Source organism: Prionailurus bengalensis, chromosome A2 (assembly GCF_016509475.1).
Source record: "Prionailurus bengalensis isolate Pbe53 chromosome A2, Fcat_Pben_1.1_paternal_pri, whole genome shotgun sequence".
Lineage (NCBI taxonomy): Eukaryota > Metazoa > Chordata > Mammalia > Carnivora > Felidae > Prionailurus > Prionailurus bengalensis.
Genome location: NC_057348.1, coordinates 19,714,872 through 19,740,697, shown reverse-complemented (window position 1 = coordinate 19,740,697; position 25,826 = coordinate 19,714,872). Strand labels below are relative to the sequence as shown.

The window sequence follows — 25,826 nt, the reverse complement described above, 5'->3', positions numbered from 1 at the left end:
AGTATTTCTCTCCTTCCTGATGGCTAAGTATGCTAGGGTAGCACATGAGTGCTGGGCACTAGCCATGCACCAGGCAGCTCACTAAGCACTTCACACACAGCATTGGCCCGGATCCCCCAGATGACTCCCCAGGGTGGGTACTACCTCCTCACTGCAGTTGAGGAAATGAGGCGGGAAAGCTTGGGGACTTGTCCAAGGTCGCCAAACTAGGAAGGAGTCTACATCTCAGGAGTGCTGGCTTCTCCCTGCCTTCTACCATCTTTCTCCCTCCTCCATACCCTGAGGGGACGGGAGGTGGAGGAGGGAGAGCTGCAGGTGCCAGATGAGCTCTTGGAAAACTGGGAGGTTTCAAGATAGGAGCTGAGGGAATATGCCAGAGTCAGCCCCCCCCCCCCCCCCCCCCCCCCCCCCCCCCCCCCCCCCCCGCCCAGGCTGCCCGCAAGGGCTCCCGAGGGCAGAGGGTGCTCTGCTGCCGGAATAGTCAAAAGACAGTCTCCAGCGTCCCGCCCCCTTCCCTCCCCGACATTCTCGCTGCCAAATGAAATCTGGCAGCTTCTGAAAATAGCTCAGTGCTGCAGCAGGCTCTCTGCCCGCCCTTCAGCAGGCTGGCATGCAGCTGGGGGTGGCCACTGTGGGCAGACGCTGGTGCACGCGGGGCCTGGGGGTGGGTGTCACACACACAGTGCACTGGGCACCCCAGAGCTGGTGGCATGAGACAGCTGCCATTCCTCCACTCCTCTGACCTTTCCACGCCTGGCAAGGCCACAGTGGCCCTGGAGTCAGCCTGGCATGTTTACCAAGCCTGAAGGGGGTGCAGTCACTAGTAGGTGTGAGCAACTGCCCTTGGGCCACTTTTGTCCACTCGTAGACAGAGAAACCTAGGAACCAGGAGAAAATGCCAAAATGGTGTTTATTAATATCTAGATGTAAACCCCAGTGGTGTTTTCCTATCTGATGTGGTCTAGGGCTTCCCAGCCAGAGAGAGGGGTCAGGAACCAGGATGTGTATCAGGCACTTGTCAGGTCCATATCCGGCACTGAGAACCCTGAGGCTATTCTGGGCAGTGTGGGCCTGGTTAAACCTGGACCAGCAAGGAAGGTCCTCTCTTGTCCCACTCAGGCTGAAGCCAGGACCCAGAACCAGACCTTCTAAGCATCACTCAGCAGCCCTCTACCGCCTCAGGTCTGACCTGGAGTGTAGAAAGAGACTCCTGATTAACGGGAAGCCTCTTGGTCCTGTCCTCAGCCATCCACCCTCAAAAAAGTACACCAAGAGACAGTCCCTGCCATCAACCAGGACAAGGTGGAGGATGAACTGTTACAGAGAGAAGCTTTCCTGCCTGGGATCCGGTAAGCGGGTGGGGGCAGGAGAACTGTGCTGGCTTTTGTCACAGTGACAGTTTCCAAAGTAGAAAAGGGTTAAAAATACCTCCCACCCTCACCTGAGATGAGAAGCCACTCTTTGGGTAAGGGGTAGTAACAGGATCACTAGGCCCAGGGACTCTGCAGAGAGAGAGCTCCAAGGGGCCTGTGGGATGGGGTTGCAGCAAGATAGGGCTGGACCCCGCAGCGAGGCAGGCAGACTGACCCTGGTGCCTCGAGGAGACCAAAGGGAGGAATCCTGAGAGGGGCAAGTAGTGTGAGGGAGACAAACCTCTCCAAGGAGGCAGAGGTGGACCCTCCATTGGCCCTTCTCCCTCCCTTACTCTCTTACTCAGCATTCAGAGACAGCAACTGGGTCCCTGGTCACCATAGCAACCAATGGCCAGATGCCTTTCCCAAGGCCAGGCCCATCTGCCTACCCTACAGAGGGGGTATCTCCATGGGAGGAGGGAAGCCTGCCACAACCCCCAGTAGCCTAGAAGTCTAAGGCCATGTCCCAGCGCAGAACAGACCTATGTCTCACTGGGGCCACTCTGGCCAAAGTCTCTGCAGCTGAGGCAGGTGGCTCCCTAACTCCCAGGCTCTGGGCCCTGTCTAATGAGGTTTGGAGTCAAGGTCTCCCACCCTGATGTTCCAAGTGACAAATTAAAACACAACAAAAAACGATCCTTTTGTTACAAATAATGACCCCAGGCCCTCTGGGTCAGGGCCACAGCACACTCGGATCTATACGCCACACCAAGAGGCCCAGCTCATCCAAGGCCCCATGAGCTACTGGTTGTTGCAGCCCTGTGAGGCTGAGGAGCTGCCTGCCTGCTTCTTTCTCCGCTTGTTGAGCAGTCGATTGTTAGAGGTCTTCAGGTCCTTGATCTGCACCTGGTCATAGTCCACACGCATGGTTGCCAGGGCACTGGTCATCTCCTCCTGCGGACAGATACCCACGGAGGTCAGGACATACTGGCCTCAAGAACCATCACCCTCCTGCCTCTAGCCCCTTACTAATGTCAATGAGGGCAGTGACAGCCTTTATTGCCCAAGCGCCCAGCACTGGGCCATCCCCTTGTGTCACATAATCCTCACTACAGTCCTTTCTGGTGGACCCTGAGCTTATCCACTAAGGCACAGAAAGTATAGTGACTCCCTGGGACCACACTAGTGTAAGTAGGAGAGGGACCTTGGCCAATGTCACCTGCTAAGAACCATAGGCCTGCAGGGGACATCATCTTGAAAGGCACCCAGGACATGAAGCTTGAAGATTGTGTCCAGGGTATCCTGGGGCTCTGAGCTGCTGTCCCATGTGCTCAAACCTGGCTTCCGCTAAGTCTAAAACCAGGCTGACCACTCTCCAAAATAGAAACTGTAGGGGGGTTATGGCCAAAGCCCCTTCACTAAGCCCCTGGCCCAAAGTCCCCATGAGCCAGGAGCACCATCCTGAATGCAATAGCACAGCCCAGTGCTCTGAGTGCCACAGTTGGACACCAGTGCAGTCAGGTGTCCTGTGTCTAGGCATGGGGGAGTGGCTGATGACGCAGGATCTTGGTAGCCACCACCCTGGAGTCCCTCTTTCCAAACCCAGGAAGCTGTAAGGAGACTGAGGCAGCATCCACCTACCTTGACCTCATCCCAGTGGTCTCTATCCTCCTGAAGCACTCGGGCCGTGTGGAGTGGGGTCTGTGGCACCACCATCGATTGCTGGAAGGAGCCCCAAGCCCATGGATTAGAACCTGCAGGCACCTGGGACAGCACTGGCTCCCCACCCCACCCCCTTTCTTCCTGTCTTAGATGGGACATCCAAGGCTCAGGGAGGCAAAGGAGCCTGACTGAAGCAGTGGCAAAGTCAGGCTGTTGGTGGGGTCCTATCACACATCTGTGGCCTGCCCCAGGACCTCCAGAGACATCACCCTCCTGCCTATGGCCCCACTCCAGCTTGCCACTCTGCCCACCACAGGGCACAGAGGCACTCACATTGATCCAGGGATGGTTCATGAACTGTGTGATGGTCAGCCTCTCTGTGGGGTCTGTCTTCAGCAGGAGGCGGATCAGTTGCTTGGCTAGAGGAAGAATGGAGAGTGGGTTAAGTTACAGAGTCCCTCAGAGTCAGTCCCCCACCCCACTCTACATGTGCCCCCAGATTCCTAACCCATAGAAACAGTGAGCTAATAACTGTTTCTTGTTTTAAGTTACTAAGTGTTGGGAAGAGCTCATTAAGTAGCCATAGAGAATGGATACAGGGTCCTCAAAGGGAAAATATTAATAAGGGACAGGAGTTAGAGGAAATTTTGAGGAGGTGAGTTTTGAGCCCATTTGGTAGATATGGAAACTGAGGTTCAGAAAGTTTGGGTAACCTTCCTAGGGCCACACAGCTGGGATATGGGATATGGGATGTCACACACACAAGATCTGAACGTAGGTTGCTTTGACACCAAAGTGGTATCTCCCAGAATGAAGGCTGATGGGGTCCAGTGGAGCAAGCTCACCATCCTCAGAAACCTCCGACCACTCAGGATTGGGGAAGCCATACTGGCCCAGGCGGATCCTCCTCTTCATCCCTGGAGAGATGGCCTGACCCGTGTTGGAGTAGAAGGGCGGGAAGCCACATAGGCTGCAGGAGAGTGGAGGTCATTCAGCACAGGTGTGAGGGCAGCACCAGGGTGGACCCATTCCCCTCCCCAAATCCCTGACTGGGAAGACAGGCAGCCACTATGGCAGCCACCTTGGCAAGAATACCAGCCCTCTGGACTCTGGGGTCATGCTAGGAATGCCATCTTCCCTTGGCAAGGAGAGACCTTCAGGCAGCCTGAAGGAGGGGTGTCCCCTGACCAAAAGGGAAGGGCAGCCTGCATGAAAAATGACCCACTCAAGGTTCACCAAAGGTTTGAGGGGGGCAGAGCAGAAGTGGTTCTGAGGATATGAGGAGGTAGTATAGGGGTGAAGGTGGTGGTACTCACAGGATGTACATGATGACGCCCAGGGACCACATGTCACACGACTTGTCATACTTCTCTGGACCCAAAACTTCAGGAGCTAGCAGGGCAGAGGGCACAGGAGGGCTCTCAGCCCAAAGGTCTTAGAGCCCAGATAGGAGCCTGAAGCCTGAGAAAGGTGGGGAGCAGGTGCCTGGGCTGGGGGGTGGGGCAGAGCAGACTGGTGTCTGGCACCTTCTGGGAAGGCAGCATGTGTGTGAAGTTGGGGGAGGAAAAACGGCTCCCAGAAAAAATAAACCCGCTTTTAGGCTGGGCTGTAAAGAATGATAGCTTCCTAGCTTCTTCAGGCCAATATCAGCCTTGGTGACGGAGGAGAGGGAGAGAAGGTCAGTCTGGGATTTGGTGGAGTCCAGCCACAGGTTAAGGGCCTCAGGCCACCAGCTGCTCTGTGTCCCTTGTCTCCCTAAATGTACAGCCTAGATCACGGGCAAGGAGGGGCCAAGGGTAGGGCTCTGGTTTCCACTTTCAGCTTGGCTACCATCCCATGGGGCCTTGTTCTTCCCACCTGTGCAATGATGGGCAGGCCAGAAGATTTCCAAGCCAAAATACTGCAAAACACATCCTGGTAAACAGGATACCGTTTCAGCTGTCTCAAGGGTTCCCCACCCCTTCAGCAGCTCTCTTGGAAGGCCTCCCTGAGAGAAAAGAGCCCTCTGTAAATAGAGTCATCACCCCTCTCTCACAGTAGGGACACTTTCCAGATCTGGGCTTCCCACTCACACAGGGAGCTTCTCTGGAAGCATGAGTATGTGACACCCCCAAATCCTGTCCATGCCCTCGTCTAAGGGACCCTCTCCCTCAAGACAAGTGGCTGGTGCCCTGTATCCTTCTAATGTAATAGGGGAGGACTGCCTACTTTGTGAATATGAATCCCAGGAAGATAAAAACTGGAGAAAAACAACCTCGGTTGGGCTCCGTCCCGAGCTGATGGCAGCCTTTTATCACGTATATATTTAGAGCTGCTGTGATGTCATTCAGCTCACAGGCCACAGCCAGAATTTTCCTGGATCTATTTTCAAAAGCAGAAGCTGAAGTTTGGGAGAATATTTTTGCAGCCTCCGGCCCCCCACGTCACCGCCTCCATAGAATCCTTTCCTCCCTCCTTACTGGGCTTTAACCCTTTGGCTTCTGCAACCCATAGGCTGCCCCACACCACAGCAGGGTCCAGTGGGAGTAGGGACATACAAACCATATCCCAAGGACTCACCCACATAATAGGGAGTGTAGCAGGGTGTCTGCAGGGCATTTTGGGTGGTCTCCTTGGCAAAGCCAAAGTCAGTGAGCTTGAGTACTGCATCTTTCTCCTTGGACGTGTAGAGCAGGTTTTCAGGCTGGGCCAGGAAGATAAAACATTGGTCTGGAGTTAGGCACCAAGCAGGGGCAGAGTCCCAAAATGATCTTCAGGCAGACTTCCTTCACCCCAATCCATTCAGGAGGAACCAGCTCCATCTCACTAAAAAGACCCTGGTTACCAACAATGTGGGCCAAATATGGAGAAGACCAAGGTGGCTGGGAGGTAACGCCTCCTTTCACAGAAGGGAAACAGAGGCAGGTGTTCAGCCAAAGCTGTGAAAAGCCAAGTGCCACACAGAGCCCAGGGGCAGGGACTTTGAAGCCTGTGTTGGTAATGCTGCCATGAAATACCAAAATGAAGGTTCTGGGGCAAGGTAGGCTGTCATGTTGCCAAGCCCGTGTCCTGTGCCCAACCTGGAACAAGTGAGCAGGGCAGCCCTGCCCGAGGTTGCTCAGGAAGAAAGCCCCCACCACTTAGGTCCCAGGAGCTGCACAGAGGCTATTCTTCCTGGTTGCAAAGCACAGAGAGCCTGAGGAAAAGAGAAGCGGGGAGGTCTGCATGGAGGAGGCAGTCCTGAAGCTGGTTTTTAATGAATAGGTAGGACCTAGGGCTCTGGAGGAAAGGAGAGACCCTCAAGCAGAGCTGGGGTAAAAGGACACGGTATTGGATGGAGTTCCAGTTTGGAGCCAGTGAAAGCTTTTTCTCCAGTTCTATTTGAGATGATCTGATCTTGGATTGGGATGAAAGCAGGAAAGCATGTTTAGTTTATTCAAGGGAGTCACCTCTAAAGAAGGCTTTTCTCTCCTTGGGAAAAAAAGGAAGCCAGGACCAAAATAAAGCAAGGGTTCAGAAGGTGAGTCTGTCCTGGCTCCATGTGTATCCAGAATCAAAAGATAAATGGACTGGCAGTACTCAGCCAGAGGAGGAGCCTGATGTTGTAGCTGGGCCCTCCACTCCTCTCTGCCCAGTCTCAGGAGGAAGTAAGCCTCAGGGTGATGCTCTAAGCCTGGGGTAGAGGGCTCAGGACTCACAGATTCTGCTCTGATGGTGGCTGGCACGTGTATACATATGTGTGTGGGACTGCCTCATGCGGTTTGCATTTTATGCATCCAATCCTGATGACCTATAGGACCCAGTCCTCCCTAGATAGGACATTTGGAGAGCTGAACCTCTAGAAAGTGTCTGAATCCCATCCACTGAAAGGGCAAACAGACCCAGGAGCTGGGACTACTTCAACTGGTTCCTCCTTGCCTCCCAGCAAATGGCTTCTTTCCCTTAAAATGCTGGCGTTAGAGGGCCTAATCTACCAAAACTATGGCTGTTACTTCACAGAAGCCACAACAGTGTCAGGCAGTCCCTGTCTGAGACCTGGTACATTGCATGTTCATAAAAGTCCTTGCTGAAAGAAAGAATGAATGAATCCCAGTGTGGCATCTGTGCAGGCTTAGGCAAGGTACAATCTCTCTCTGAGACCTGTCTTCCTCATCTGTAAAATGGGTAATGGCTCCTATCTCACAGGGTTATATGAGAATTAAACAAGATGCTTGTCAGTGTCTACTGGCTTGAGGCAAGCACTCATTTATGCTTAAGCCTACTGGGATTACACAGTGTTTAAAAGAAACAAGGAGACCCATCTGGCTAGAGCAGAAGGAATATGCTGAAACCATGGGAGAAGTGGCTGAGAAGAGCAGTCTGGGCCAGGGGGTAGAGGCTTTGAATGCTGATCAAGGAAACTCGCCTCCATCTAGTGGGTACTGGGAGCCATTGAGGGTTGTGTACTCCCTTCTCTGGTCCCCCAACCTGGGTCCTAGAGTCTCACCTTGACGTCTCGGTGGGCGATGTTCCGGCTGTGCAGGAACTGGATGGCAGTGCCAATATCCCGCATGATTCCTGCAGCTTCTGCAGACATAGAGGAGGGGGCAGTGATGCCAGTCAAAAGTCGAGCAGCCTGGGGCCCCCACCCTATCACCCCCCTGGAGTAGCACAAGATGGTGATAGCAGTCCTGCCACCCAGGACACCCATCCTATACCCTCACCCCCATTCATCCTAATTTCCTCTGGGGGTAGAAAGCACAGTCCCCCTCTACCTCCTTCCTCAGGCCTGGGCTACCTCTTCCCAGCTGAGATGCTCATTGGCACCAAGAGGCTTTGAGGCCTCCATCCCAAAGCCATGAAGAGTCCATCTCTGACAAGGTATTTTGAATTCATGGAACTCCTTGGGAGGATGAACACTCTATCCCACCATCTCTTATTCAGCTGCATAGACTGAGGCACAGAGAGGAGCAGGGCCTTGCCCAGCATCACACAGCTACTTTTTGTGACTCATCTCAGTTGGAACACCCCCTCTGGTCCAGCTGCATGCACATACCTCTCTCAGTGAAAGCCTGGTCGCCACGCTCCTGAATCCGGCTGAATAGCTCACCACCTTCCATGCTAGAAGAGAAAAGTGACTGTAAGCAGGGAGTGGGCTAATCAAGTGTCAGCTTGCCCCTGCTCTGAATCACAGGCCCAGACCTCAGGCCCTGCCGCTCTGCCCCTGGAAACAGTCAGCATCAGCCTCCTTGTGCCTTGAAGAACTTGGTGCGTAGTGGGCCATCAGCTTGGGTGGGTTTAACTGGACTCTTAGAAATAGGGTGGGCTCCCCAGGGATCCTCACCAGGATCACTGCCCCCATCTGGTTGAGGCTTGGGCACCCTAACCCTCCATCCAAGCCTCAGCTTCTTCATATAAGGGAGGAGATGTCAATTGTCATCATCATGACAACAGCTTTCTGAACACCTACAGGGTGTTGTACCCTGGGCAAACCCTTCACATGCACTGCTATGTGACCCAGGGCTGGTCCCTTTACCTCTCTGTGCCTCAGCTTCCTCTTTTGTAAAATGGGATTTATAGCACCAGTGTCACAGAGTTGCACAGATTGAATAAGCAATACACATGGAGCATTTAGAATGGAGTCAGGTACAGGGTGAATACTACATTTAGATCTTCCTCCACATTTTACATGGCAGTTACAAAAATTCACAGAGATTAAGGGCTATCTAAAATCACACAGCCAGTGGGTAGTAGAGCCAGGATCTGAACCCCAAATCTGACTCCAGAGCTGTTAACCTATAGGATGAGGAAGGACTTAAAGGTAGTTGGGGAGGAGCTTGAGGTGTAGACACGAGGCCCAGGGTCTGAGGAAGGCTAGGGTTGAGCCACAGTGCTATCGGGAGAAGCCCAAGGTAGAAGAGGCCACTGGCTCCCAGTATCTGGAGGGACCACAGGAGTACAAACCGAGGAGGTGACTGTGTGTGTCCTGCTTCCCCCACAAATCTCCCCTGACCCACAATCAGGACTTGGCGGCTTTCTCTGACAACTCTTCCAGCCCCTCTTCCCAAAGTGAAATCACACTCAGGGAAGCCAAATTGGAGCCCCCATGGTTCCCTTCCCATCCTGTGGGAACGGCCTTGTGGCTAGCAGCTGCACAGCTCTATGGGCAATGCCTGCAGCTGCCCCTCCATTACTCCTCAAGGGCTGGAGTGCCTCCCATAGCTGCTATCTGAAGAGCAGAGAGGGCCCCTAGAATAATGGTGGGAGCCTGGGGGCCACAGGAGTACCAATGAGGCCAGCATACCATTCCATGACGATGAGGAGACAGCGCTTGCTGTGATGCATGTTCTCATACACGTCCAGGATGCGCACGATGTGGGGGCCTCCTGAGGCCTGCCAGTGGTGGTCCACCTCCTGCCGGGCCTTGGGGCTGTCATACAGGAGCTGAGGGCAGGTAGGCACAGAAAGTGTCAGGCTCACAGCCCACTTCTCCAGCAGCCACCCAGATAGTGCCACTGCCCTCACTTTGCAGACAAGAATACATAAGCACAGAGAGGCCTGTGACCTGCCCAAAGTCACCCATCTTATAAAGGGAAGAATGAGGATTTGAATCTAGGTTTCTCTGATTTGTGGTCCAATGGCCACAGGAAGGCCCTGGGGATAGCTGACAGCTTAGAAAGACTCAGAGGCTAAAGAAGCCCTGCATGCCTTCTCCAGGGCAGCCAGGGAAGTGGGAGTTGAGTGGGCTTTGTAAGCAAATCACACATCAGGTATGAGACCCCAGGTCAGGGGCCACACATCCCTCAAGCTGCACTTTTGCAATGTTATGGCACAAGAGTTGTAGACCCATAGGTAGTGTCTGGGGGCAGGGGGCACCCTAGTTGAGGGAGGTAACATCCTGGTCAGATGAGGCCTGAGTTTGGGGCTGAATTCTCCCAGTGACTCAGTATGACCTCAGGCAAACATTCACAGCTCCAAGTCAAAGCCCACAACTCAGTAAAATGGAGTAATAACAGAGTCATCCCTACAGGATGCATCACAGCAAGGCAGGTGGCGGGTGGGCGGGCATCAGGATCCTCATTCAGGTTAACTCAGCCCTAGGCTATGGTTGCCAACCATAATGCCAGTTGCTGGAAATGAGCAAGGCCCCCCAGAGTGGTCCTGCTCAGAGGAGGTATAGGGGAGGAGGAGAAGTCAGCATGCAGGGTGAGGTGGTCCAGAATGTGGAGAACAGGGACAAACCATCTCCCCACAGGGCTGCTCACCTGAGACCCAGCCCCATTTGTTTCCTAGTTGATCAGGGTTGAGGACCAGGGTCAGAATTCAAGCCTACGGCTCAGAGCAGTTTTATCTTGCTCAGTACCTGCAGGACCCTGTACCATCCCTGGCCTTGCCTTCCCCTCTGCAGGGCACTGTGAAGAACAGCTCTGGGACCAAGCTCTCTAGGCTAAGGTAGACAGGAGCACAGAGGAAGGCAGTAGGCTCTCATGCCTGCTGCCCCATAGCTGTTCCCCCATTTCTGCAGCAGCTAACCATGACCTAGCCTGGGGGTGCAGGGAGCTGGGCAAGCCCCTCCACCAGTTTTGGGGTCCTTGCTCCATTAACCAGTCCAGGGTGGGGGTGTGCATGGAGGCTGCTGTAGGCAGACTCCCAGCCTGGAAACCATGGGTCCTTTGCTCACGCTGCCTTTGCCTCCCAGAACATCCCTCAGTTCTCTGCCCACACAGCTCCTGAGTACCAGACTCTTGTTTGCAGTGCTGGAGGCAGGGGCTCAGTCACTCCCACTCACCACACTACCTGAGGTGGCTGTAGCCAGGGGTACCCCAGTTTTAGCCACAGGACCCAAGATGTACCATCCTCCGTCCCTGCTCTGTTCCCTCTACACCTCTTTTCTGTGTGGCCTCCTTACACTTCTCCCTGCCCCTTGCTATCTCTTGCCCAGTCTGGTCTGACTTGATTGTGTCCTGGAGGGGTCTTCAGACTGGCTCCAGGACCCCCTCTTCACTCTGCCCTGCTACTAGCATCTCACTCCTACACCAGAGTCCTCTCTCTTCTCTCATAAAATCCCAAGCGCACAGCTGGAACACTCCTAGTGAGGTCCTCGGCCCTACCTATCCTTGCCCCAACCCCTTAAATCCCCTCCCCCATGGCTCCAAATAATAGCCACCACCTCCCCTGCCATTCAGGGCTTGCGTTCCTCTCATTGCCTGCTACCTTTGGCTCCCAACCCTTCCTGTTCTGGTCAGAATAATGTACTTACCAGGCCCAAACAGCCTTACTCTATGCCTATGCCACATGTACCATTGCCTCTCTCCTTCCCCATTGGGCCAACTCCCTCTTTTTGAGGAAACTTCTGGGCTCAGCTCAGATGTCTCCTTGTCTGCAAAGACCTCCCAGCACCTCCCCCTGTGGTTTTTGTCTCTGTACCTCCAATCAGGCTGAAAGCAGTTTTAGAGAAGAGGCAGGGCAGGTCCAGCTGCAGGTCCCTGGCTGGGGCCAACAGAAAACACTGAGCTCCTGAACAAACAAAAGACGGGCGGGTGGGCACAGTGCTAGAAGGGAGGTGTGGGAGAGAGTGGGGGGAAGGGAGTGGATGGCCAAGGAGGGCCAGAGGGCCTCATGGCCTAAGACTGTACCCTGTGCTTTGCTGAAGTGGAGGAGCAGGTGGAGCTGCCCTGAGTTGGAGCCTCTGAATGGCTCCCACCCTACTCAGTCCATATTTAGGAACCCATTTCCCACACGGATTAAAATAGTCCTTTTCTGAGTGCCAAGGCCCTGAAAACAGGCACAGGGGTGGAGATATGGCTGCCCCCAGAAGACTTCTCTGCAGGGGAGATCACAGGGGCCAGAGCCGTGGACCTGGTCCCACCCAGGCCCAGCTATCAAGAAATCTCCTGAGCTGTCACTCTTAATCCCTTGGGTTGGCTTTGAGTGTGGCCCCAAACCTCTTAGAGCCTCAGTTTCCTCATTTTTCTTCTCCATAGCCAGAGCCTTCTCCTCTTCCAGGAGTCCCCCCAATGTCACCTCTTCTCAGAAGCCCTCCCTGACCACCCCGACTAAAGAGGACCTCAAGAGTTCCTCATTCTCCCTTCACCCTTTTTCTTTTTTTATACATGTGTTTTGCTCATTAAGGTATACTTCACATACAGTAAAATGCACAGGTCTCAAGAGCCCAACTCAATGAGTTTTGACAGCTGCACACCCCCGTGACCCACACCCCCATCAAGATAGAAACACTTCCAGCTCCCCAGCAAGCTCCCACGTCATCACCCTTTTTACCTCCCTCCTGTGAAGCACTGGCTCACAACCTACAATTAGCTTGTTCCTTTGATAACTCTTTAAACAAACACACACATATAGATATTGCACTTTCAATGTGCCTGGCTCTGTTCTGAGCACTTTATAAATGTTAGGAGCAAGGGGTTTTGTTATCACCATTCTTTAGCTGAGAAATGGAGGCACAGAGAGGGAAAGTAACTGGTCCCAGGCCACACGGCTGATTCCCCAGCCAGGCTGGCACCATGCTGCCTCCCTCATGAGACTGTGGGCCCACAAGAGCATGGCCAATCTGCCTGGCCACCTGCGGGTCCCAGTTTCTGGGCCTGGCACAGAGTACTGGCTCAGATAATACTTGTATATTTATTGAACAAGTAAACCTAGAAAGTGGAGATAAGAGGATGAAACCCTCACAACTCACCATGAGGACAGAATAAGATTAAATTGAGGAGGACCCAGGAAAGCTCAACAAATTGTGAACCAGATTTTACCACCTCTTCCAAGGAGCCCATCCTGACTGCTCCAGCCCACAGGCTATTGCTATAAACTGGCTTCAGTCATGCAGGTACATGAGTCCATACAATCCTTCATAAAAGATGTCTCCAAGCAAGAGCCCCTTTTTCCCAGGCATAGAAATGAGCACAGGGGTAAGATATAGGAGGCTCAGGTTCTACTCTTACTCTCAGTGTGACCTTGGGTGGTTCCTTTGCATCTCTGGGCCTCAGTTTCTCACAGAGAGAAACTATGGGGTTTGGGCTAGATTGGGAGAAGGGAATCTCTCAGAGGTTCAGAGGTGCAAAGGTCAGAAGCTCCTTGCAAAGTAACTACCATAGCCCCACTCCCACATCACTGCCTTCATGGAGCAGCCCCTGAGTCTCCACGGACACCTATCCAAATACCTGAACCTCATGGGGGCCACCTGGTCCCTAGTCACGGCCAGGAAGAAAAGAAAAAGATCTGTCACCTCAGCAGATCCCCCACCCTTGCCTCACTCCCATCCCATGTCCCCTGGACCCCCCAGGGGTCCACCAAAACTAAGTGTCAGTGATGGTTCCTGGGCAGCTCCAGCTATGCCCAGCAGGCACCCACATACCTGTGAGACAGAACCCTGGCTTTCTCCTAAGGGTGGGCTCCTGGCTGTACTTGAGGTAAGGGCCCGCACCACAGGTAGATGAGCATCAAATCTGAGATGACATATCCTTGAACAAATGACACCACTCTAGACTCAGGCTTTGATGAAGCAGTTTCCACCTCTCCCTTCTCCCTCACTCTCCATTGCCAAATTGTCCCCAGACCCTACAGCCAAATGGCCAAGATCCCTGCCAACCCCAGCAGACAGTAGACCCTGACAAAGGTTGAGGCAGCGGGGCCCATGCCCCTCCAGCGGCACCAGGTGGAACGGGAGCCTTGGGACTGGCCAGGCTCCCTCTCTCCCTCCCTGCTGTGTTCCGTCCCACCCAAGGACAGCCTTCACATGTAGATGGAGGAGGTCCTGAGTTCAGGAGCTGGGAAAGCAATAGCAACATTTGACTGTTTGGAAAACAATTTGTAGTTGACAAAACGCTCTCTTTCCCCTTATCTCATGGGAATGCTGGTGCCGCCCTATGAGGCAAGCAGGGCGGGACGAGCAACCCCAATTTATAGACTGAGGAAAGAGAGGTTCAGGAAGATGAAGTCACTGCCCTGGGGCCACCAAGCTGGAGTGTGGCAAGGCTGAACAGGGAGGAGAAGGGACTTTTGAGAGAGTGTCCAGACAACCCCTCCCCTAGGGGAAATGGGAGGAGGGGGTGACACCAAGTTGAAGAGGCACTGGCCAAAACTACTGCTTACAAGACTCGGGAAACTTGTTCTGAAATAAACGTGTGCATAGGTGTGTGTGAGAGCAGGGGTGTGTGTAGGGATGTGCACGGGAACATGGGTACATGCATGTATAGGGGTGTGTCCCTGAGGGTGTATGGGTATAGGGAGCATGGGGGGTGGGGGAAGTGTGCAAGTGAGGGGCTGTGGGTATGCATGTGTCTCCATTCCCTGCAATAGTGACTCTGAACCCCCAGAGATGGGAACCACCCATCTGTCCATCTATTCATCCAACATTTTCTCTCTCTCTGAAGTGCCTACCAGAGTACTGGACACAGAGAGGTGCCCAAGAAAGACTTGAGGTCTTGCTACAACAACTCAACCTGTGACAGCCTTGCCCAAGCAGGTGACCAAGCCCAGACCCCTCTGCTCAGACCTCCTCTCTCACTGAGGCCCCATCTTCTGCATCACCTCACGTTATCCAGAGCTGTAAAAGCACTCTGTCTGCTTTCCTAGGGCACCAAACAGAGCTGGGATGTCTGCAGTGGCTCTGTGAAGACGCAGTTTTGGGACAAGCCCCAACACCCTACTACCACCACCTCCCAGACCCAGAAAGGCCATCCACACAGGCCCATATGCTCACCCACATATCTAGTGTCCACATCCAGCTAACCCCAGGGCTGGGCTCTTCTCAGGTAAAAGTGTTCACACTATCTCCATCTGTCTCACACACAGGAAGTCCCAAGGCCACCAGCCTGGACAGGCAGCCTCCCCCACCCCACCCCAACCCCCACACTTCCAGCCAGTTAACCTGCAGCCTGGGCCAAGCTGCTGTGTGGCCTCTAGGGGAACACCCACTCCTTCCGGGGAAAGAGAGCTGGCTTCCAATCTCTCCCATCAGTGAGGCACTAACAAATTAAGAAATATTAACTCTGGAGTTCTTGACAACCCACGGCTTGAGAGACATCATTCTTACAGCAAAGGGAATCTCCTGGAAGCCAGGTATCCAGTTGTTCTCACTGTCCAGTGAGCCACTAGAAGTCTATTATTTCCACTCCTCTATTCATTTGACAACATGATTTCAGGCATTTTATAATCCTAAAGCATGACAAATAAAACAAAAAACATCAGATTCTCTTTAGAATGAAGAGAAAAATTAAATATACCAGACACCCATGTAACTAACTCATAACTACAACTGAAAATACAATTTAATTCTGAGCTTCCTGGGAGTTTTGGCAAAGAAGAAAACCAGATAGGTTCTGCTGCTTTTATCACCCCATGAAGAGAAGCACAGACATTCCTTGAACTTTTTTCAAGACGAAATTATTTTTCTTTTTTAAGATTTTTATTTTTTATTTTTTCAATGTTTATTTTTTTAAGAGAGACAGAGACAGAGCAAGAGCGGTGGAGGGGCAGAGAGAGAGGGAGACACAGAATCCAAAGCAAGCTCCAGGCTCTGAGCTGTCAGCACAGAGCCCAATGTGGGGCTTGAACTCACAAATAGTGAGATCATGACCTGAGCCAAGTCAGATGCATAACCAACTGAGTCACCCAGGCACCCCTCCAAGACCAAATTCTTAAAGGGATTCTGCATCAGACCTTACATGAGGGAAAAGTGTGACATTCTGAAAACGCCTTTGACAATAATTTTCCAAGATACAGAGAGATTTGCATGAAACTATCTGATAATAAACTCCCTCCTAAAGACTAAGGCCAGCACTTGGCATTGTAGCCTGGCACATCCACCAGGAGGCTGAGATAACATCACCAGACCCTTTATTTTCTGGGGAATCTCAGCTTTGTTCTGTGCCAGAGTATGGAAAAGAGAGAGGTAGAAGGACTGGTATGTCCCTAACCCCTATCACATCTTCTCCCACTTGGGGGTCTAGTCCCAGCCTCAGGCAAGGGCAGACCAGAATGCTGAAGAGCTGCATTTCTGGGCTATTGATTACATCATGTTCAACACCCAACACTCGGGCAGCAGAATTGGACAGAATGTTATAGGAAAATACAGGTTTTAAAATCACATTTTGTTCACTGTGGGGAAACCTCTATTCTCTACAGAGAGAGGCTATGGATAAGAAAAAGCACTTTGAAGCAGCACCAGATCCAAGATGGCGGCCGGCAGGAGGCTGATGAAGGAGCTTGAAGAAATCCGCAAATGTGGAATGAAAAGCTTCCAGAACATCCAGGTTGATGAAGCTAATTTATTGACTTGGCAAGGGCTTATTGTTCTGACAACCCTCCATATGATAAGGGGGTCTTCAGAATCGAAATAAACTTTCCAGCAGAGTACCCATTCAAACCACCGAAGATCATATTTAAAACAAAGATCTATCACCCAAACATCAATGAAAAGGGGCAGGTCTGTCTGCCGGTAATTAGTGCTGAAAACTGGAAGCCAGCAACCAAAGCCGACCAAGTAATCCAGTCCCTCAGAGCACTGGTGAACGACCCCCAGCCCATGTACCACTTCAGGCTGATCTAGCTGAAGAATACTCTTAAGGACCGTAAAAAATTCTGTAAGAACACTGAAGAGTTTACAAATAAATATGGGGAGAAGCGACCTGTGGACTTAACTCTGCCGCAACTGACTCCAGCGAATGTGAGTGGAGACCCCGAGCAGCACATTCAGACACCCTGCAAAGCAGGACTCTGTGGAAAATTGACACGTGCCACCGCCTGGCATTTGCTTGTGGCACTTAATAACTTTCTACAGTTTTCTTAATCAAAAGTGGTCTAGGTAACCTGTAAAGAAAGGACTAAAAATTTAAGACGTTCATAAATAAATAAATAAATAAATAAATAAATAAATAAATAAACACACTTTGAACCTACCACATTCCCTCTTTGACAAGAATGTTCAACTCAGCCATATCTAAGATCCCTTCTGGCTCCCAGTCTGATTATTTGGTATTATTTTTTTCCCATGGTGACAGATCTCTAATTTTATGAGAAATACATGCCACTGGAATGGCAAGATTCATTTTAGAGCCAGCTGTTGAGACCACCCCTGCCTTGTGCTGCTAACACCAATGAGGGCCACCCCTGCTAGCCCCTGACCCTTGCAAGCTGCTCTGTCCACTCAGAATGGTAGCCATAGCCTCAGAGATGGGATGGGATGGATTGACCTCAAGTTCAGGATTCAGAAGCAGGAATTTCCTTCTTAAGGCCTCAGTATCTTCTTATAAAGCCAGAGCCATGCCCCTCTTCCCCTCATTCACTGCCTCCACTCCCCCACTCCCATCCCCATCCAAGGACACTAGTGCTGTTTGGAGAGGTGCCGGCAGTGTCAAATCTAACTTTTTAGCCACAGCTTCGAATTAGAGCATCAGACGTGTGCCATTATTCTCTCACACACTCATTTCCCCAGCTTTTGTAGCTCATTAAAGGAGCTAATGGAACCAATTCTGCAGCTATGCATTAGTTGGCTTCATGCCAGATCAGACCTCGCTTCATTAAGTTCTGACCATATCTTGTCCTCCACTTGCCCTGTCCATTTACCTCTCCTCCTCAGAGGCTAAGTTCCAGGGAGGTCAGCTTGCATGACACCACAGACCCCAAATGCCCAGGCCCCAGCTGGATGCTCGGGGACTGATAAAGTCAGATCAGTTTTAGCAACCCCTTCATGACAACTGTCTCCCTGGTGCTCGGCCAGCGGTGTGTTGGCCACAGCATTTGGTCATAGACATCACCTCATTCAGTGCTCACCATATCATGAGAAGATTTCATCCTTTTAACTGTGGGGAAATGGTGATTCTGAGAGGTTAGGTGACTTGCCCAAAGTCACACAGCTGGGCAGTGACAGTCAGGACTTGAACCTGCCTGTTGGTATCTAGGCAGTGGGGACCACGCAGATAGCTGTTTTGCTCCTTTCATATGTGGGGTTTGGCCCCATACCCTGGGGTCTAGACTAGGCTCTGCCACTTGGTGGTTATTGTAACAGTGGCCGAGGAGACTCAGGCGCAGGGAGGTTTTGGGGCTTCTCGGGGTCTCATGGCTTACATATGTAAGCCACCTCTGGCATCCAGGAGTCTTTTGGGAACCAAGATTCAACCCTCATGCTCAGGGAGGCCTGCCCATTTTACAAATCCCTTCCTTACTTCTGCAAATATTTACTAGCCCTGCCTGAGGGCTAGGCCCAGAGATAGGGCTGGGAATGCATCCACAGGCAGTCTGTCCTCAAGGATTTTGGGGTTTATTGATGAGTTATTGCAAATTAGGGTACTTGGTGAGGATACAAGCCCTAGGGAACTAGTCCTGGCTCCTTCTCTCCCGTTTCTTTTCTTTCTAGATCCAGAACCTGGCAGAGCAGGCAAGGTGGGGAAGCCTAGCCAAGGGAGCCTAGGAATAAGGGGAGCCTCCAAATAACCCCCTTCTAGGCCAAGGCCAGAGCACCTGATCACAGGGAGTGAAGTGCGGGGACGAGGGTAGGACAGCTGATAAGCTGGGAGCTTCCCTGACCATCTCCCTAGGATGGGAGAGGGTGGCTGAGGCTCCAAGGTGGCTGTCTTCCCAGGAACCTCTGCGGACAGGAGATCCGACACACATTTGGAAATTGTCGAGTCAGGAACGCAAGACTCCTTCGATTTGCTAAATTTTGATGGCCTCAGTTTATCTGTTTCCCACCAGCTACAGACAACCTGGAAACAAAGGCAGAAGTGCCAGGTCTGAGGAGAGGTGGAGATGGGTGGGAGAGGGGAAGAATGCTTCCAGAAAGAGAGAGCTGAGCTGGGCTCCACGGCAGGGAGGGACAGAAACAGCAGGAACATAAGTGTGGGCTGGGCAAGCCCAGAGATCCCAGTACCCTAGGCTGGGAGCCATGTAGTATGAAAGACTAGCTATGGGCATGGGACTCCAGGTCAGATAGACCCGGATGCCAGAAGCAGAGGTCGCTTCCATCCTCCACTTGCCTATAAGCTTTGGGCAGACCATTCAACCTCTCTGAACCTCACTGGTCCAATCTGGAAAATGGGAACAGTGACAGTATGCAAGTTCCCAGATGGCCATGAAGATGGAATGAGAATACACAGAGGGCTTAGATTAGCACAGTACCAAGTGCATACTGAGTGGATATGGGCTTCAAGGTTTGCTTGGCTTCAGGATTCCCCTGGGTCTGCCCTCAGGTGGCCCCACACTCTTCATGTCCCTGTTCTTCAAAACTTGGGGAAATCCAGATGCAGCCTCTGGCACCCAGAGGGATCCCAGCCTCTGGAATCCAGCAGGTCACAGAAAATGGTCTCAAATCCTGAGAGGGGCAGGATTAGACCTGGCTTTGCAAAAATTAATGAAAAATCAAGAGTCTATGGATTCTGTTTTGCTGTGAAAAGCTCAGTGAGGAGGGGAAAGACCCTTCCTGGTGGTGAGAGGATGAGAAGGCTAATCTCAGGGGAGAGACCCTGGGGGCAGGTGGGGAAGCAAGGTGGAGAGCTGGGGACCCAAGCCAGGGAACTCACCCAGCTCTCAGCTTGGCAGACTAGAGGAGAGGCATATCTTCACTCCCTCAAGTGGAAGCCACCTTTATACCCTCAAGTCCTCCATACATCCTTTTGAGCAAAGTCCCCTTCTGCAAAATGTGCAATGACCTTGGGGCTTATTCCTTAATTTCTCTGAGCCCCAGTTCCCCATCTGTGGTGTGCAGGCTCCTCACACGTGGCAATGGGGACAGGAGGACAGGCTGGTCTGGGACTACCAACATCTACTTCACAGGTGGAAATAGGGGCCCAGAGAGAGCTACAACCTTCACACAAACACACCCCACTCAGAGATTACACATGAAGTGGCAGGACAAGAACTCCCTTTGCCCCAGGCAGGTATCAGATCCCAGCATTCTGCCCACAGCCTTCTGACAGTGGGGGGTTTGGGGGGAGGAGCTGAGGTGCCTTGTGAGGTCCCTGAGTACATACTCAGAGGGTACAGGTTCTATTATCCTCCTTTAACTTCTTAGAGGAAAAAAGCATTTTTCTGTCAAAATCAGCTACATAATTAGTGAAACATTACCCTGGTTCTATTTCTCCTATGACAGTGTAAAAATGAGACATTTTCACCCTAAGACTGGAAGATTTCAGCAAATACAAATGTTTTATTCTAACCTCAGAAGCAATGTTCCTTCAATGGTCCCTCCTCACGAAGACTCCCACCTCAGCCAGTGTGTGTCCCACATTGTGCCACAGTGATGCCTACATAGCTGCTGGGGCTACAGAGGGCAGTGGCCACCTTCCCTAAGCAAAAGGTGACCAAGGCAAGTGAGGATATGACCAGGGCACCCATCAGGCCATGCCCCTGGCCAGCCCTAGGGATAGGAGATTCGGCACCCCTGAGATTCTGTCCCCCTGGAGATGTCACAAAGATAACAAAGGAATAAATGTGTGTGGGAGACAGGAGGGGGGACATATTGGACTACTCCAAGAGGCACAGTGCAAAGACCCTAGGGAAACTTCTAACTCCATCCCCCAGACCTGCTCTTCCTGAAGCCAACAGCCAACACTGTATCTGCTGGCATCGCTCTCAATTCACTTGGCTTCATCCATGTCCCTGCAGCTCCCCACACAGGCTTGGGTGAGCACAGGCATCCATTACCTTACTCAGTCTTCTCCCAGGAGAGGCAGGGGCAAGTGGCTTCCAATCTCCATTGGTGCCCCCCAGCACCACCACCACCACCACCACCCCCTGCCAGCCCCTCTCTCTCTTCTGCTCCTGTTCAGCTAGAGGGCTCTGAGGGTTCCCACACCCAGCCAGCTTCTGGGAAATTTTCCTGGTCTCTGATCATGCCATGGAGCCATAGCCATGAGGAAGGGGAAGTCCTCTGAGAGACCAGGGTAGTAACCTGGCAGCACTGAGGGACACTCCTGTCATAGGAATGGGCAAACAGTGACTCATCCCCATTCTCTCAGGCCTCCCTAGGGTAAAGATGCACCCTGGTACAGGCTCAGCCTGACTAAAGGCTTGAACTGGGCAATGGAGTACAGTGGAAAAAGGTCTTCAAAGCTGAGTCATAAACCCAGAGCTCCTGTCCCTGTCACACAGCTGACTGTTCCCCTGGCACATTTACTAGCTAGCTCAGGAGTGGCATCTTGGGGCCCCCTCTAGCCAGTCTCCACGCTGCCTGTCTACTTGTGCCACTACCTGCCTGTCTGCTTCCCCAGCACTGCCCACGATCACTGCCCACCAAAAAAGTCTTCACTGCTAGAAGCGGGGGACCTTGTCAAGCAGAGCAGCCAGCTCCTCATCTTATAGATGGGTAGACTGTGACCTAGGAGAGAGATCTGGCTCCTGATCCCCAGGGATAGCTGCGAGCCACAACTTGGCTGCCCACAGGCCAGGGTTCCAGCCCAGCCAGGGCATGCCCCTGCTCTGTGACTCTGAGTGAGTTACTTTGCCTTTCTGAGTCTCGGTCTCTGCATCCTGACACTGGAGTGATACAACCCATTCTTAGATTCTTCTGTTTGTGGTTAGTGTGTAGGAAGCACTCAAGGGATAAGTGTGTGCTCTTATCCCATCCCCCACCCCCAACTCCTACTCTGTGTGCCACTGCCTGCCAGAGAGCATGGAGAGTACTTGCCAGTCCCTCTGTCACAGCCTGAGAAGGGGGATTAAACTTTATGTTATGTTGGGGGAACACCTACAGAACAAGTTGTGAGCCCCTTGTTGGAGGCTGAACCCTTAGGAATGGGGTGATGAGTGTGGCAGCTCCAGGCCCTGGCCCATTACACCCCTGAAAATAGCCTCTGAGGGTCAGTAAGGTGAGGGGGTCAGGTTCAGGGTGCAGGCTAGAGAGTCAGATGTTCTGGGGTGCTCATCCCAGCTAGTATGGGGCAGCCCATAGACAGTATTGGCTTCTAGAGTAGAGGTAGGTTGCATCTAACATTCAAGCCCTCCCAGACTCTCCACAAGTTCCTCCCACTGGCTCTGAGGCCCTGGTTCAGACCCCAGCTCCTCTCCTCAGTCTCAGCCAGAGAATCTTTGGGAGTCACAGTGCTCCTGGTCTCACACTGTTGTCCTGAGCAAAAGTCTCAAACCACTGAGCCATAAAAGAAGACCCAAAGGTGGAGGCTACAGTTGAAACTAACTTCCCACACTCCACAGAAGACACCTCGGGTTACAAGCTTGGCCCAAATGTTCCTGACTCCACTGCTCTGGCTGCCAAGGCCACCAGCAACTGGTCAAGGCCAGCAGCAGGAGGGGACATTGTGAGTGGCATGGGCACAGCCAGATGCTCCTCTTTCCTGCCCTACACCTACCCTACCCTGTTGGGGGGAGACTTTCAGAGTGACTAGGATGAATTCCCAGCACCTGGCCAGCCCCATCTGTCCTATGCCTGCCCTCAGCCTGTGGGCCGCAGAGAAGAGGCCCAGCTAAGCCTGAAACTCCTCAGACAGAAAGTGGCAAGGTGAGAGAGGGGAAGGACTAAGTGACAGCAGGAGAAACAGAGAGGGGAAAGAAGAAATGGACGAGACAGAACAGAAAGTGCCATAAAGAGAAAGCAGCAAGGACAAAGCCCTAGCCTTAAAAAAAAAAAAAAAAAGGCGGGGCGCCTGGGTGGCGCAGTCGGTTAAGCATCCGACTTCAGCCAGGTCACGATCTCACGATCTTGCGGTCCGTGAGTTCGAGCCCCGCGTCGGGCTCTGGGCTGATGGCTCAGAGCCTGGAGCCTGTTTCCGATTCTGTGTCTTCCTCTCTCTCTGCCCCTCCCCCGTTCATGCTCTGTCTCTCTCTGTCCCAAAAACAAATAAACGTTGAAAAAAAAAAAATTTTTTATAAAAAAAAAAAAAAAAAAAAACGCAACCCTAATACCAAACCCACAAAAAAACCCAAAATCAATATTCTCAGCATCTCTGGCCTGTCCAGTGCTAAAAAGGCCTCCTGAGGCTCCTTATTCCCCCAAGCAGCAGCCTCCTCTCATACTCCTGCTCTAAGCAAAACCCCCATGGTTCCCAGCAGCAGGACTTTATTCACAATCACACAGGGCCTAATCCACTTAATTCCAAAAGGGTGGGAGGGTAGGGAGTGGGGGAGTCCAGGATACAAAGTTCCTTTCACACTATTCTTTCTCACCCCACAAAGGGCTGGCTTCCCCAGGTGCAAGATGAGCCCAAGGGAGTCCTCATAAAGACTGATAACACGCCACCAAAAAATGCACTCTAGCAGCCCCAAATGAGAGCTCTGCCCTCTAAGAGTGTCTACTGGCCTGTGCTGTATCATAACAGGAACACAGGGATAGGTACAGCCACCAAGACTGAATCTTCCTTCCGGCCACATGTTCAAACCCAGGGTTCAAGTACACCACAGAGATGATGATTTTGCAAAAGATTCCAAAAGTGCCTTTTTGTCCAGGGTCACTCAGGGAGAAGGTGGCAGGAAGGATTTCAAGCCCAGAGCCTTGCTCTCTCTCAACCCCAGGCAGCCTCTCATGTGGGAACACATAAGATCTTGAACAGACAGGAGCAGGCCAGCAGAACCAAAATTCTCCTAGAGAATCACGGGAGCCAGTGAAAGCCATGTTCTTATTGTCCTAAGAGCAGGAGACCCACCCATGCAGGAGGGCTTGGTGCACACTCTTACCACACCTACGGCTGACTGCAGTCTTCAGCTCTTGCCTGGTGACCATCACCTTTGGACACATGGCAGCCAGTCACGAGGCTGGAACCAAAGGAGGTGGGGGGACTGCAAAGCCAGATGCTCCACCTGCTGCCCACTCACAGGGGTATCCCATGATGATATCCCAAGGAGGCCCTTGGAGAGAAAGATGAGGGATCCATGCAGGGAACTCACTTCCCCAAGTACAAACCTCAGCAGAGACACGACAGACCTCTGTCGTTACAGAGACCGGGCGCTTCCCACACAGCCTGAACTGAATGACAGCCCAGGTGACCCAGAAGCTCCTCGAGCACCCTGAGCAACAGTGCTCTACAATGGTTCTGATGATGTTACGAAAGAAAGCTCTGGGGGAAGGAGGGAGGATTTTTGCCCACTTTGTGAGGAAGGATACCAAAGATAGACAGAGGCCCCTAGGGGTGAGGTATGAATCTGAGTTGTGGGCAAATGGAGAGGGAAAGTGGCTGCCCTTTCTCAAGGCCCTTCTTCCACAGAGCCCTCAGTCCCTCTATGGCTCCCCAGGGTTTATTGGGGTCTGGACACCTGCCCTGCTGAGGTCAGCCACGTCCTGCCAGGACACACGACTGTGAGTAGTGTGTTGAGCTGGTAGGTGTTGAGCTGTCCAAACCAGCATGCTGTCACACACACCCCGTGCCCTCCTCTGTCATCCACATCCTTCTCAGATCAGAGGCCTGGATTAAAGCTGGCGGTCTCTTCCAGGAAGTCTACCCTGGCTGGCCCACCCCTGACACAGTTTCCTCTCGCCCACTCACCACCCTGACTTCCTGCCTGTGGCAGCCTGGACTCTGCTGGGCTGGGCTTGTCTGAGACTCAAAAGGCTTGAGACAAACCACACAACCTTTCTGAGGCAGTCCCACAGCCGTCATGGTCCTTGTGTGCTGGCCTGCAGGACTACTTGTCTGCTCACAAGCAGACAGTCTTACACAGTGAGGAGAGCTGGGCAGATAGAGACAAATACCAGCAGCATCACTTGGGGCCCAGCTGGGGCTATCAGGGCTCCCAGTGGAACCACGGAAGATGATGACAGCACCCTTCCAGGGGCCAAGTCTTAGAAACCATCCCCTGTCCCCATAAACTAGCATGAGGCACAGGGTGACTTAAATGCTAAGACTCTGGCATCAAACTGTCTGGACTCACGTCACAGTCCTGCCACTCATCAGCTGTGCATCTTGGGCAAGTCATTCGCCTTGCTGAATAGCAACAATTTTGTCCATAAAATGGGAATGACAAGAATTAGGTAACATAACACATCTCATGCATTGGGGATAGGACCCATCAGAACAGTCTGGGAAACTGTTGGCCATTTTTGAGAATATTAGAATCTGCAGCACCAAGGCCTGAAGACTGTGTCAGCTCCTGGATAGGGTGGGAAGACCCTGGCAGTCCCAGCAGCAGTTTAGGCTTTGAGCACAGCTTGCAAATGCATGAGCAGGTACGAAGCAGCTCAAACAATCTCTGCCAAAAACTCCACTATTTGCAGGTTTTAGGGTTTGATGCCTTTCCTAGAATCTTTGTTTAAACAGCAAATTGCCCACCTCTGGCAGTTCAGAACTTTCTACCAGCATGGTAGCACATGAGCTCCTCAAATTCTTTCCTTCCAGGAGAGGGACGGCCTGGGGTGGGGGTGGGGGAAGTGGTTGGGCACAGTGAAAGCCCTACTGGGGACTCCTTTGCACAGGACTGCCGGCCCCTCCACACGCCTCCTGACTTGTTGACTCGGTAACAAATGGCCCCGCCAAGGCTGATCTGACCGGTCTGGAGTTGGTAGGTGAGGGGGTGGCTGCTGCCAAATGAGAAAGTACCGGCCTGCCTGGTGGCCCCACCCAGCCTCAAATCCAGCTCCACAGCACCAGCTTCAACAGGCCAGCCCCACCCATGGAACAATGTGGGGAACTCCCCGGCATGGGGACCCAGCACCCCACCACTCCATTCTATTTGAAGAAGAAGGGAAGAGGAGAGCACTGGGAGCCCTGGGGCCTCCAACATACTCAGTGGTCAGAGAGGAGGGCCCCTAGCCCCAGAGCCCAGAGAGCAGTGGTAGGAAAGAAGAATCCACTTCTTCCGCATGCAGAACCCCTCTGTCTTCTCAAAGCTTTTTAGGTTTTTATTTATCTAAGTGCCATGGCTACTTCTGCCTGCCCTGAGGCAGAGGACCACAAGTGG

The 25,826-nt window shown here is 52.4% G+C and overlaps 1 protein-coding gene and 1 pseudogene across 2 annotated transcripts in view; one reads left to right on the top strand and one right to left on the bottom strand.

The window, feature by feature from the left end:
• Positions 1–891: 891 nt before the first annotated feature.
• Positions 892–25,826, bottom strand: part of MAPKAPK3 (MAPK activated protein kinase 3) — a 28,574-nt gene continuing 3,639 nt past the window's right edge. For both annotated transcript variants that reach the window (XM_043587435.1, XM_043587434.1), the window contains exons 3-11: positions 9,277–9,416; positions 8,029–8,093; positions 7,480–7,559; positions 5,574–5,697; positions 4,331–4,406; positions 3,860–3,984; positions 3,348–3,433; positions 2,994–3,074; positions 892–2,306 (exon numbers count right to left, since the gene is read on the bottom strand). In XM_043587435.1, the coding sequence (XP_043443370.1) occupies positions 2,154–2,306; positions 2,994–3,074; positions 3,348–3,433; positions 3,860–3,984; positions 4,331–4,406; positions 5,574–5,697; positions 7,480–7,559; positions 8,029–8,093; positions 9,277–9,416 (930 nt within the window). In that variant the 3' untranslated portion in view covers positions 892–2,153. The remainder of the gene's footprint in view (positions 2,307–2,993; positions 3,075–3,347; positions 3,434–3,859; positions 3,985–4,330; positions 4,407–5,573; positions 5,698–7,479; positions 7,560–8,028; positions 8,094–9,276; positions 9,417–25,826) is intronic.
• LOC122487272 lies at positions 16,151–16,829 on the top strand (annotated as a pseudogene).